This window comes from Phyllobates terribilis, unplaced genomic scaffold, assembly GCF_046119375.1.
Source record: "Phyllobates terribilis strain yellow unplaced genomic scaffold, ASM4611937v1 Scaffold_12__6_contigs__length_324123572, whole genome shotgun sequence".
NCBI lineage: Eukaryota > Metazoa > Chordata > Amphibia > Anura > Dendrobatidae > Phyllobates > Phyllobates terribilis.
Genome location: NW_027362772.1, coordinates 115,460,536 through 115,474,411, shown reverse-complemented (window position 1 = coordinate 115,474,411; position 13,876 = coordinate 115,460,536). Strand labels below are relative to the sequence as shown.

General features: G+C 38.5%; 1 protein-coding gene across 3 annotated transcripts in view; it reads right to left on the bottom strand.

Moving 5' to 3' along the window:
* Positions 1–9,208: 9,208 nt before the first annotated feature.
* LOC141172249 (myocardin-like) overlaps positions 9,209–13,876 on the bottom strand; it is a 95,342-nt gene continuing 90,674 nt past the window's right edge. The window contains exons 11-14 of one of the 3 annotated variants that reach the window (XM_073656244.1): positions 12,951–13,088; positions 12,732–12,789; positions 11,164–11,250; positions 9,212–11,025 (exon numbers count right to left, since the gene is read on the bottom strand). In XM_073656244.1, coding sequence (XP_073512345.1) covers positions 10,781–11,025; positions 11,164–11,250; positions 12,732–12,789; positions 12,951–13,088 — 528 coding nt within the window. In that variant the 3' untranslated portion in view covers positions 9,212–10,780. Of the gene's footprint in view, positions 11,251–12,731; positions 12,790–12,950; positions 13,089–13,876 lie in introns of all 3 variants that reach the window. The other 2 variants (XM_073656243.1, XM_073656242.1) reach the window with 2 other exon arrangements.

Here is a 13,876-nt window from a genome sequence, read left to right as displayed (position 1 = left end):
CTGCCATTCGGAAAATGTATATCCAGTGGGATGTCTACCATTCTTCATCGTGGAGATATACTTCTTGGTCCCCCCCTTTTTTGGTAATACCTCACATAATATATGACTAATCTGTGATGGTTTTTTATGCAGCGACTGTTTATATGTATCTATTGTGTTTGTTCTAGGGATCATGGGGAGTATTTTGGTGATACATGTCCATATTTCAGCTAGGGGCCCTTCTGGGATCACCCCTGAATGTACATGTAACACAGTGTTATGGGATTAATATTGGTGGCAATGTTCTATTAATCTCTGTGATCTGGTAATTATATGCCTATTTAATGATATTTTGTATGTTGACCGCGTTTTATGAACAGTTGTATTTATACTGTCCCATATATTATTCCATATATATATGTATATCCGGGGTGACCTATGTAGTACTTGTTTTTTTCTCTTCATAGTTTTGTTCAGATACAGTTGTCCATCAGTAAAAGTAACATCAGTGCTTCCTATGTTCTGAATACGCTATTCCCTGATCCTTTTATATTTTGCATGATGGTTATTTCCATTCACTTTACATATTGTGCCCTAGAGATTGGTGTTAAGATCTAGATATTCCTGCATATACCACCCCATGATTCAGTACGCAGGGGTGTCACCGTCCTTACATACCCGGTTCCTTTCGGCATCCCTGGGTGGTGTTGCCGCCGCAATACCGACGCTATCGGGTATCCTAGTTACGGTGATGCGCCTTGCATCATTTCCGGGCAGTCGCGGTGGTGTACTGGGTAGCACCTGTTGCTACCATGGCAACGATGACACACATGGTGTCACTTCTGTTGGAGGCGGCACATGTATAAATGTATTTAAGGCATCAGCTTTCATCCAGAGTAGTCCCATTGAGAAAGACAAAAGCGTCAAAACGCGCGTCGGGGAAACACGTGCTGATGCAGGTTGATGTGGTGTTTTTCCATTCCTACTAAGGTAATTATGGCCTATGGTGACCATATATGATGTGAGGGACATTGATGTATATGTACACCAGTACGTTATTTATCATGTGATGTGTCTCCCTCCTCTATGTTCCAGCACCACTATATTCCATTCTATCTATAGCTATGGCTTAGTATTAATATAGAGGGGCCCTATACGTAACTTTGACATGTTGTGTATCTGCTTTTAAATTTTTTTTTATATATATGTATGTATTTTTTCCCCTCCTCCCCATACACCCTGTGCAGTATTTATAATAACGTTTTTTCATCTTTTTTCACTATGATGGACCATTTGATCATTTTTTCTTGCTTTTTAGCACCCCCTTGTTAACATTATATTTCAGTAGTATTTACATAATCATTATTTTAATTTCATTTTTTAAATTTATGTGACCTATGAAAACCACAAGCTAGTCTGAGTACATGTAGCAATATTCATCATTTCTTTTAGAAGGAGACAAAATACAGCCATACATTTATTCATAGTTTTACAAGAACATACCAATGTTCAGAAATTCACAGCACTTTATTAATTAGCATTTAGCTTCACAAAAATACATGATGATCATGCCTTAGGCATAAATTACTATCAATTGGTGGACCATGAGTCCCCATTAGTGGTTCCCTCTATGTCTGTTATATATTATATGAGATTTGGCCGGTATATATCAGTGTACATATTATGACTAACAGCAGCTTTATATACCAACATTGGTTCAGTACATAACAAAAAAAATGTTAGCCATAATCATGATAATGATATGTATAGTATTTTAAGAAACTTTAAAAATCAAAGATCAGTGGCACTTTCCGTGGTTATACTTTATTTTATTACATTGTTATATTTGTTAAATTGATGTCACTTGTCTAGATAAGGTTGCCTTCATATGTGCTCATGTTGTCAATGTTGTTACTTTGTTCTCTTGGAGACAAATCCACAGCAGAAACCCAAACAAAATGCCATGTAAATACTAATAGGCTATCTTTTCTGGATATTTCCAGGGTATTTAATAATATTTGAATTTTTGCTATGAGAAGCTGTTCATTCAGCATTTTCAGGTTATGTAATATTGGGCGCTTATGCCATATTTAAACTGCCACTGCATTGTATCAGCTAATCTTTACTGTAAAATGAAAAACATTCACTTCAATATGAGCTGGGCTGCAATACCTGAGAACAGCCACTAGAAAATGAACAGAGCTGTGCTGTTCTGCTTCCTTCACTGTTTACATCCAGCCACTGCCAAGACAGAAAACAGCTGATCTGTGGGGGTGCCAGGTATCATGCCCCCATTGATCTGATATTGATTACCTATCCTGAGACTACATTATCAATAGTTGTGGGAAGCAATAACAAAAAAAATAAGCACTCACAGATTTTTTCTGTTTTTGCTACCTCTACTTGATTGTTTATCACACTATGCACTTCTCTTATACGCGATCAGCTTACTTCCATGTTCTTCAGACTCTAGTTTTCCTTCCTTCAGGCACCATCTTGATTCCAACATCTCATCTTGCATTTTCTTCTCTGCTGTGCTATAAATCTCATAAAGCATCAGTACAGCATCACATAACCAGCTGGAGCCAGTAACATATATGTCTGCTGGAATGACACTGCGATTATTTTTCCTTCTATATTTTCCTGAGTGAGCGAATATAAGTATGCAGTCAGAAGGTTATGCTATGATCTCCTTTTTTTGTAATTGTGTGACAAGAGTTGTGAAGTCATCATCATTATATGTGATAGGAGCTTCTAGCCAAGATACAGCAAAAAAATAAACTCAATGTTAAATACCAACGAGTCACTCCGTATTCTCATATAAATCAAAACAAGCAGAAAAGAGAACCTAAAATTTAACTTTTAATATATAGATTAAAACCAACCATATTATAAAAACCACACATATCCATCAAAAATGGACAAAAAGGTAAATAGCCACCAGATTACACCTGAACTAGCAACAAGCAAGCAACAATCGTATTGAAACGACCGCTTATTGATAGCAGTTACTTAATAAATTAGACAGAAAAAAGGAACAATCTCACCCAGTCGTCCCACATATGGATGAGTAGTCCCGGCATTCAGCAGTAGGATATATCCAATCCATATGGGTCAGCATGGGGTAGAGCAGAAGGAGGGAGCCTGTTGTGCCCTATAGGGGTATCTATCCCTCAACGCCAAGCTCCCGCCCTAACAAGGGCAGTCCACAACCATCCCTAATCAGTGGTAAATCCTACAGTCACCCAGCATGCATCTCCCAATGCGTTTCTCCTCCAGGTTACTCAGGGGAGCTAAAGTGCATTATGTATTACTAGACCACCCCAGTTCCCTAGCGGTGGCAAGAAGGTAGTAGTGGGTGTAAGCCACCCCACCTCTACCCCATGCTGACCCATACGGATTGGATATATCCTACTGCTGAATGCCACGTCTACTCATCCATATGTGGGACCACTGGGTGAGGTTGTTACTTTTTTCTGTCTAATTTATTAAGTAACTGCTATCAATAAGCTGTCATTTCAATACAATTGTTGCTTGCTGGTTGCTAGTTCAGGTGTAACCTGGTGTCTATTTACCTTTTTGTCCATTTTTGATGGATATGTGTGGTTTTTATAATAGGATTGGTTTTAACCTATATATTAAAAGTTACATTTTAGGTTCTTTTTTCTGCTTGTTTTGAGCTTCAAACCAACCCCAGTGAAGAACTTTAGTGATATGGTCTTAGCAATATCTTCATTCAAGAAGGTCTGGTGAATGAGATAGTGAACCTTTTTAGAGAGCATGAAGGTATATAATTCTCATGGGGTCTCCATAAGATCATATTAGCTAATCAAAAAGAAGAATTTCAAGATAGCAAGGGACACCAAAACAATGTAATACTAACTGAATTATATATATTGGGGAATAAGTGACAAGTTGCATTAAAACAAAACCTGAAGTATTTAGATGTTCCTTCATGTATGGAAATTCATTGTATTTTTCTCATCAGTTAGATGATATGATCTTATGATGCTCCACTAAAAATTGTATACATTACTTTAATTTCAGCCCTTAAATTCTATTTTCTTTTCTCTTGCACAAATCCAAAATTGTTTGCAGATTAATTTTCCATTCATTCCAAAGTTGCTAAGTATTTGGTAGCTGATGAGTAAAACCAATAAGTTTGGAACATAACAACTGATGCCATTGATTGGCTGAATTGATTCCATACTGGTCTGATCATCTACAACAGATCAGTGAGGGATTGAAGAAGTGAGTTCTGTTTTTTAGTCATTTAAAAACTAGATTTGCTGTATAAATTCACAATTGTTAAGCTCCATAGATAAGTGAAATTTTGTGTATCTGATTTGTTCTTTTTATACAATTTTTGACAAATATTCTTCGTTTAACATTTTGACTACATCATTTGACTATTTTATTTACTTTTTATGAAATAAGAAGCTTCTAATGTTGCCTGATTATTATGAGCATTTCTTTCATTTGCAGTTGTAGGCTTTTACCTTACCACATGGAAAGACGGTTGTTTTATAAATAATATTATAAAAATGTTTTGTTTCCCACAATGTTAACTGTTCTGCTTGTTCTAACACTTGCCACTTTGTGAGCACATTACTGTGCCAGTGTTATGGTCATTTTTTTAATCATGCTACCATATTTATCATTTCTCCTTTTTGAAAACCTTAATGGAATAAAATGGTGCTATATAAATACATATAATTATTATTATTAATGAATATAGTGATGATTTAACCTTAATCAAAATGTATTCGCTTATTCAATAGGTGGTGAAGATTTGAAACGCAATTATAAGAAAATTAAGGCTTAATATTCTAATAGCACAATTTGGCTATGTGCCTGATTTTCCTACATGCTTATTTTAAACTAAGCCATTGTTTTGTTTTATCCCATCAATATCTGTACAGCACACAATGGAAAAAAATGTAGACATTTTGTAGCTGAAAATAATCTATCTGCTATAAATATACCTAAATAGTAAATGCTGTTCTTAGACAAACAAAAGCTCTAGACCATGTCTACCATGTTGGATGCATTCTTTACTTTGTAAGGCAAATTATTTGTTGATAAATACCGTATATTCCGGCGTATAAGACGACCTGGTGTATAAGACGACCCCCCTACTTTCCTGTTAAAATATAGAGTTTAGGATATATTCACCGTATAAGACTACCCCTTTTCCAACGCATACCAAACACCGGTAAAAATTAAAAAAAAACAGATTTGAATTTAACATGGTCCTTTTTTTAATTTAAATTCTTATGACATGCAGGTATATAGCAGGAAAACTGTCACTCATAAACATATTAAAATAGGGGGGACCCCACGTCATTTTTTGGGGGGGTCCCCCATTCTAATAGCTAGTAAAGGCTAGGTATTCAGCTGGGGGCTGATATTAGTAGCCTGGGAAGCTCCGTGGGTATTACCCCCTTCCCAGACTTCAAACATCTGCCCCAGCCGTCTGCTTAACCTCCGCTAGAGACTATAATGATGGTGGATCCCACGCCAATTTTCTTTTTAAAAAATCCTTTATTTTAACACTAAATGACAATTGAGGGGTTAATAAAGATGCAGTCCCTAAATTATTATTAATTTTGTAATTAATTTTTCCCAAAATGTTGACGTGGGCTTCGCCATATTTTTGTGTCCAGCCAGGTACAGCAGGCAGGAACGGGCTGCCCCCAACCACCAGCTGCCTATTTGTACCTGGCCGGACACAACAATATAGGGAAGCCCTTTTTTTTTAAATTATTTCATGAAATAAATTAAAAAAAAAAGACGTGGGGCTTCGCGCTATTTTTGTGTCCAGCCAGGTACAACTAGGCAGCTGGGGGCTGGAATCTGCAGCGCAGGGAGGCCCAAGCTTTCTGGCCCCCCCCCGCTGCAAATTGCAGTCCGCAGCCACCCCGGAAAATGGCGCGTTCATAGAAGCGCCATCTTCTGGCGCTGTACCCAACTCATCCAGGGCCCTGGTGCGGTGGCTCACTGGGTAATAAAGGGGTTAAGGCCAGCTTGGCATTATCAGCTGGCCCTAAGCCCGAAATTCATGGGGTCACGCCAATATTAGACATGACCGCCATGAATTTCTAGTAAAGTAATTAAAAAAAACACAAACACCCAGAATAAAGTCCTTTAATTGAAATAAAGACACAATTTTTTAATGTTCTAAATTAAACCATACTTACCATCACGCCCATTCCAGCTGAAGCCAACGATCTCCTGCAATAAAAGTAAAATAATAAAGCAACCTCATCCTTACCTCTCCATGGTTCCCAGGACCGGTCCAGCTCTGCTACATTCACATGACAGGCTGGACCGCAGCAGAACGCTGCCGTTCAGCTTGCCATGCGGCAGACACTGAGAAGCGCAGGCATGCTTGTGCTCCTCAGTGTCTGACTGTGACGGCATCCAGATGAGCCGAGATCATGTCCAATGAACTCGGCTCACCTCATGCACGTCACTGACAGCGTGGGAAAATTCTCCTGCTCCCCGCATGCGCAGTAGAAGTTTCCCACGCTGTCAGTGACGGACGTCCAGGAGGTGAGCTGAGTTCATTGTCGGCTCATCTGGATGCCGTCACAGCCAGACACTGCAGAGCGCAAGCATGCCTGCGCTTCTCAGTGTCTGCGGGATGACAGGCTGGATGGCAGCGTTCTGCTGCGGTCCAGCCTGTCATGTGAATGTAGCAGAGCTGGACCGGTCCTGGGAACCATGGAGAGGTAAGGATGAGGTTGCTTTATTATTTTACTTTTATTGCAGGAGATCGTTGGCTTCAGCTGGAATGGGCGTGATGGTAAGTATGGTTTAATTTAGAACAATAAAGAATTGTGTGTTTATTTCAATTAAAGGACTTTATTCTGGGTGTTTGTGTTTTTTTTAACTTTGACTATGGGGTTAGTAATGGGGGTGTCTTATAGACGCCTCTCCATTACTAACCTGGGCTTGATGTCAGCTGGCATTATAAGCTGACATCAACCCCAGCCCTATTACCCCCTGCCACCGCACCAGGGCAGCGTGGAAGAGCGAGGCTAAGTGCCAGAATTGGCGCATCCTATGGATGCGCCATTTCTGGGGCGGCTGACGGCTGGTGTTTCTAGCCTGGGAGGGGGCCAATATTCATGGCTCCCTTCCTGGGCTATTAATATCAGCCCCCAGCTGTCTGCCTAGCCTTTGCTAGCTATTAAATTAGGGGGGACCCCACGTCATTTTTTTGGGGGGGTCCCCCATTTTAATAGCTAGTAAAGGCTAAGTATTCAGCTGGGGGCTGATATTAGTAGCCTGGGAAGCTCCGTGGGTATTACCCCCTTCCCAGGCTTCAAACATCTGCCCCAGCTGTCTGCTTAACCTCCGCTAGAGACTAAAATTAAGGGGAACCCCACGCCAATTTTTTTTTAAATAAATCCTTTATTTTAACACTAGATGACAAGTACAGTAACCAGCACTATCACTGTACTTCATATATATGTCACTGACATGTTTCTATCTATCTAATCTATGTGTGATGCTCTATCTTTCTGTTATAAATTGTCGGGTACAGATGCTGAATTGCCGGCCGGCTTTTTTAAAGAGACGGTGCATGAAAACACTAATATTTGTTTTAATAAATCCTTTACACTAAATGACAAGTACAGTAAGCAATACTGTCACTGTACTTCATATATATGTGACTGACATGTTTCTATCTATCTAATCTATGTGTGATTCTCTATTCTTTCTATTCTAAATTGTCGGGTGCCGGCTTATGCCGCTGCTGAATTGCCGGCTTTTCATATATTGTCACAGAAGCGATGCGAACTTCCCTGCTCCGGACACAGCGCACCGCTTCTGTGACAAGTGAAAACTGTCGGCACAGAAGTCCTGCGCTGTGTCCGGAGCTGGGAATACGCAGCGATGTGTCAGTTTCAGCACAGAAGCGCTGACTGTCTGGACCTACCGCCGCCGTATTTTAACTCCCTCCACCTTATATTAACTCCGACATGGCAGGGATACGGCCACGGCAGCTTATTAACACCCCCAGAGTATCCCCGCATGTCAATTTCTGAAAGTTCAAAAGCATTACCGGCGTATAAGACGACCCCAGACTAGACAGAAGATTTTTCAGTCTTCAAAAGTCGTCTTATACGCCGGAATATACGGTAATTCTCACGAATTTGACTGACAGGCCAAGTCCCTGCCACTCCCATGTAACTTTTTTGAAATATAAAATATTTGTAATATAAAGTCCAGATATATCCCAGGTGTTGTTAGGAGTCTCAAAAAATAAGTCACCTGTATGATTAAAATTGTGCAGACTTCTGAGACAATTTTAGACCTACATGTGCCCAGATTAGTGGAATTAAAAATTACCAGACTGCCTCAAAATGTTCTTGTTACATACATGCACACTTTTGATGTTGATGTTTTTTCTAAAGTCCAGTAAAGCTATATTATATAGCTTGCTGACTAAGGCTATGTGCCCACGATGCAGAAATGCTCAGGATTTTTTCCTGAGCGTTTCTGCATCTCCCTGGCAGAAAAAAACGCATGCGGATTGTACATGCAGATTGTACATGCGGACTGTACATGCGTTTTCCTGCCAGGGACTTGCGGATGTGAAGCGTTCTTCACATGCATTTCCGAATGCGGGTTGATAAGCGTTTTTAGAATCACTTGGAAAGTGCTTGTCAACTTGGTCACACTATATAAATCCATGCAGACGGCATGGATTTATATACTGTGACCCGAGAGAATGTCAAAAAATAAAAAAATAAATATATACTTACCCTCCGATGGCCCGCGCTGTCTTAATTTCCTCCGTCCCGGCTGCCGGCAGCGGTAGAGTGAAGGACCTGCCGACGTCAGCGTCGCGTGACCCGTCACATGACTCTGACGGCAGCGCAGGTCCTTCATTCCATTGCGAACTGCTGCCAAGCAAGGAGGAGCGCACCATGGGTCGCCAGAAGGTAAGTATATATTTATTTTTTATTTTATTCTTTTTTTTACAGCTTTTAATGGTACCTGGGTGTGAATGAGAATCTCCTCTCCTCTACACCCGGGTACCATCCGCAGATTAGAACGGGCCAATTACGCAAGTACAGATGCAGTCTTGTGGAATTAGCGCTTTCTAATGCAAGTCAATGGCGGCGAAAACGCAGCACTTCCGCAAAATAATTCGTAGTGCTGCGTTTTTTTCCGCAATGATAATACGCAGCGGAAATTTCCGCAGCATGTGCACAGCACATGCGGATTATCATTGGGGAACATGGCAGGCCTTCTACCATGCATTTTTTAAGCGTTTCTGCAGCGTTTTTACCTCTGCGGAAAAACATAAAAAGCGCATTTTGGGCACACAGCCTAAGAGTAAGTCAACAAAAAAGGTACTTGTTTTATCAAAAGTTATTCAGGTACTCTAAAAGATATGTTTGCCACCTTTGGCAGCAAAAGTACAGTGCTTTCTTGAAGCATTTCCCTTTAAGGAGTTATCCCCCTATATGATTTTGAAACACATACATTTTCACGTTTTTCATGTTTCATCTCTAAACACTTGTCGTGAAGATACACCTATGGGATTTATCAATCAGATTTGGAACTGAAGCTACATGCCATCAGTTTACTGATGATCTGACATCTTTTGTGTTTTATCATTCTAATTAAGAAGTCATACTTAGAACCTTCATATAAAACAAAAACATATATAAAAGGGTATTGCACAATCTCTCATAGAGGAACAAATAGTAATGTAATTTCAGACCCTTTAGAAAGTAGATGGTATGAAAAATTTTCAGTTTGTTAGGCAGTCATGTTTTCATTCAGGTTCAATTGTAGGTAGAACTTTTTCAAAATTAAATGATGTTCTTAAAATGTTTAGTTATTTTTTTCCTGTTTGAATTAAAATGCATGAAACAATCAGCCATGGTTTGTAGATAAACCTATAATAACAGTGGATTCTTAATTGCTAAACATTTCTGTTTGGTGTTAGTGCAGCCAAAATACTGTCTAGAGGAAGCAGCTGTGACCAAGGCCATCCCATTCTCATTATCACATCTTTAGATTTGACTACTCATTGTACCTACTAACCAAAGCTAATGGAAAAAGAAAGATGATCGATCTTTTATTAGATGTGACAGAGTCAAATTTGGTGTCTGGTGTTCTTTTTATTGTTTATATTACCACTGCTCAACCATTAAGTTAATCAATCTGTTAATATTTAAGTCTGATGAGTCAAAAATGTTGGTAGATAAAATACTAGAACCATTGGGACTCCTAGGACCAAAATTGGAAGCAGATCCTGATGTAGTGCTTCTAGCCAGTCTAGTGGAGCAAAAGCAGCACTGGATGAAGAAGATGATGATGATGGTGACATATTGTTTTCCTGATGATCTGGAAAAGATGGCATTTCAATTTGATCTGGAGAAAAGACAGGCAAAAAACTATCCTGGCTTGAAAGTAAATCATAGTTTCCAGGCATAAAAAATTCTGAATTCCAGAACTTGGAATAACTGAGGGTGAATGAGAATCAATGCAACACTGAATCTGTTTCACAAAAAATTACCATTTTGGGCATCAAGTAAGGTAACCACAGATGCTAAACATTTTTGTTTAGTGTTAGTGCAGCCAAGATACTGTCTAAAGAAAGCAGCTTTGACCATGGCCATCCCATTCTCATCATCACGTGTCCTTACATTTGACTACACACTGCACCTTCTTACCGAGGCTAGCAAAAGCTACGGGTAAAAGAAAGATTGTTTTTCTTTTATTAGGTGTAACAGAGTGATATTTAGTGTCTGGTTTCGTTTTTATTTTCATATTACCATTGCTCAACCATTAAATCAATCATTCTGTTGATACTTAAGTCTGGTGAGTCGAAAATCTCAGTGGAGAAAATACTAGAACCAATAGGACTATTAGGACCGAAATTGGAAGCAGATCCTGATGTTAATGCTTCTAGCCAGTCAGCTGGATCAAAAGCAGTACTAGATGAAGAAGATGAAGATGATGATGGTGACATATTGTTTTCCTGATGATCTGGTGAAGATGGCATTTCAATTTGATCTGGAGAAAAGACAGATGAAAGACTATCTTGACCAGAAAGAAAATCATAATTCCCAGACACAGGAAATTCTAGGATTCCAGAACTGGGCATAATTGAAGGTGGCTCCATGCAACACTGAATCTGCTTCACAAAATTACCATTTTGGGCTGCAGGTGATGTATTTTGATGATTGATATCAGTATGTATGTTTTCCATTGAGATACCATCAACATGCATTAATTCATCTGCAAAATGAAAAGGAAAAACATTTAAATTTGTCAAAAGATATCCATCATTAAAGACTGCAAAACATAGATACATTTAAAGATGTTATTTGGACAGCTCAACCTTGAAAGCCTTGCTCCTCTGTATTACTTTGATAGCTCTTCATATTTGGTAGATATATTGAAGATTTTTATGCCATAAATGCATTCACACATGGGATGGCATTTTTTCAAAAAGTGCTCTTGTTATTTTGGGTAAAAAATATAAAATGAGGGGGTGAATAGAAATAATTTTATTTACTTTTATTGAAATCACTGGATTACAGGGACATTACACTGCAATACTTCTGTATTGCAGTGTATTGTCATTTTGAGCTTTTATCAAGCCCTCTATTGGGCAGTCATGAGAATCTATCTACAAGCCTACAAGCAGATGGAAATCCCTACTGCCTACTTCCTAAACTCCCAAGGATGTTTTTTAAATGTTCTGTTGATGGAAGGGTTTTCTATTGTCAATTTTTTTTGCATTATTTATTTACTTACACTTCCAATTCACATATAATGTTACTGTTCAATAGTCTTAGAAACTGGACACAGAGAGGGATGCGATGTTTACTTTGTGATGTATTGCTTCATTCTATGCATGAAGATAATAAAGCTGGTTGAGGCTGGATTAAGCAATAATGTATAGTCTTGGAGTGAAAGGTCTTTCTGTGCTAACCATAGTACCAAAAAGATGGTGATCCCAAAAATGATGATACTACTGTATGTGTGTACACTCCTCAACATTGAAATTGCAACATGAAGAAGGAAAAGTCATGGCGTTGCTTGTGTATGTATCTGGACTTGTCTCCCATCGTGCCCATCTGGGACATAATTGGTCGGAAATTGCAAAAGAAGCTGACAGCTGCAGATCTAAATGATTTGCATGACCAAGTGCACTCAATGTGGCAGAACATTCCTCAGACAAGCATTAATAACCTCATTAATAGCATTCCAATGCATATAAGTGCGGGGATACTTGATACTGCATGAATTGTTGCACGAGATGAGATGTTTTGAAAATTTAGCTTCCATTTTTTCAGCATTTGAATACTATTAACATGTTTATCGTTCCTGTGATTTTCATACTTTCACAACTTTTCCTTCTTACATATACTTATATATATTTTTATGCAAATTGAGATTGCACAAAAAGTTTGGTTTTCTCACCATTTATGGCCAGCTCCGCTAAAATGAGCAGAGCTTGGGCGGGATAGGAAGTGAAACCATAGCTCTTCTAATTCATGTTTACTGTCAGAAATCTTACTCCAGTCTCTGACTTGACACTTTTTAGATACACCTGACTCATTAAGAGGCATGCAAATTTTAAAGAATCAGGTGCCTCTGACTCCAACACGCCTCCTCGTCAGTAATGACGTGAATACCGCCAGTCTTGATGAATCAGGGCATAAGTGTTTTGTGGCTTTTATTTTGCATATGTAATTATTATAGATACCAACCTGTACATAATAATGGCTCATCTTCTAATATGTCATCAATTGACTGAGAAATGGCCATCTATAGAAAAAGAATATATTTAACATTTAGAGCATACCATTGGATTATGCATTACCGGTAATTGGGTTACATAAATAAATATTATGCTAATTGATATTGTGTTACATCAATTATCATGTTAATTAACACTGTGTCATATAAATTAATATTAATTAACATACCTGTGCTTTCTGTATGGCCTCTTGAAGTTCTTCCTCAAAGGACCGAGGCTTCTGAACAGGACTTTCTGGACTTTGTGTGATCTGCATTGGAAGCTCAAAGTCTTGGCCAATTACCTCACAAGTGGGAAGATGCAAAACCTGGGATATTATTATATTAATAACATGTTTTCATTAAGAAAAAAATAATAATTTGTTGCATGCAGACGCTTTAGAATTGCTAAGCTTTCTGTGATCTGCATGGGAAGTTTACAGAAGACCTATTAGAAAAAATCTACTTTTAGTAAAATATAAAATATGTACATAATTATGTATATTTGTTTACTTGCTTTAAATATATACTGTCTGCTTTGATGTGTATAACTACTTTTTAATGGATATCCAGTTCACCCATATGGAGTGAATGATAACATGCATACTGCTGTCAGGACTATAGTTTTACTTATAGTAACTTATAGTATAGTAACTATACTAAACTTTCCTAGTAAAGTAAAACAATGCGATAATCATGCCACAGTACTCAATATGTTCTCTTTGCTGTAAACTGGGCAGATAAGTCACTTGAGTACTGTGGAGTGACGGTGCCATTATGCATGCTGGGAGCTTCTGTTTCGGCTGTCTCTAATGGAGATTTTTAGCAGAAAGTTGGCAATTTGCATACCATGTGCTATGTACGTAAATCACATAAACAAATAATTTTTTAGTTAATTATATTTAGAAAAATATTTTGATCACATAAAAAGAAGGGGTGAATTTTGATGGTAGGTACTTTCTAATTATTGTCCTCATTTTTATAAATTATAGGGTGGACTATTCTTAGAGGACCCCTATTCCATTGTTTCCATCACTACTATTTTACTCCCCTGAAAAGTCCCCTGGTACTGTGGGGCAAAATGCGTTGGGTGGGAAAAATTTGTGACATATTTAGT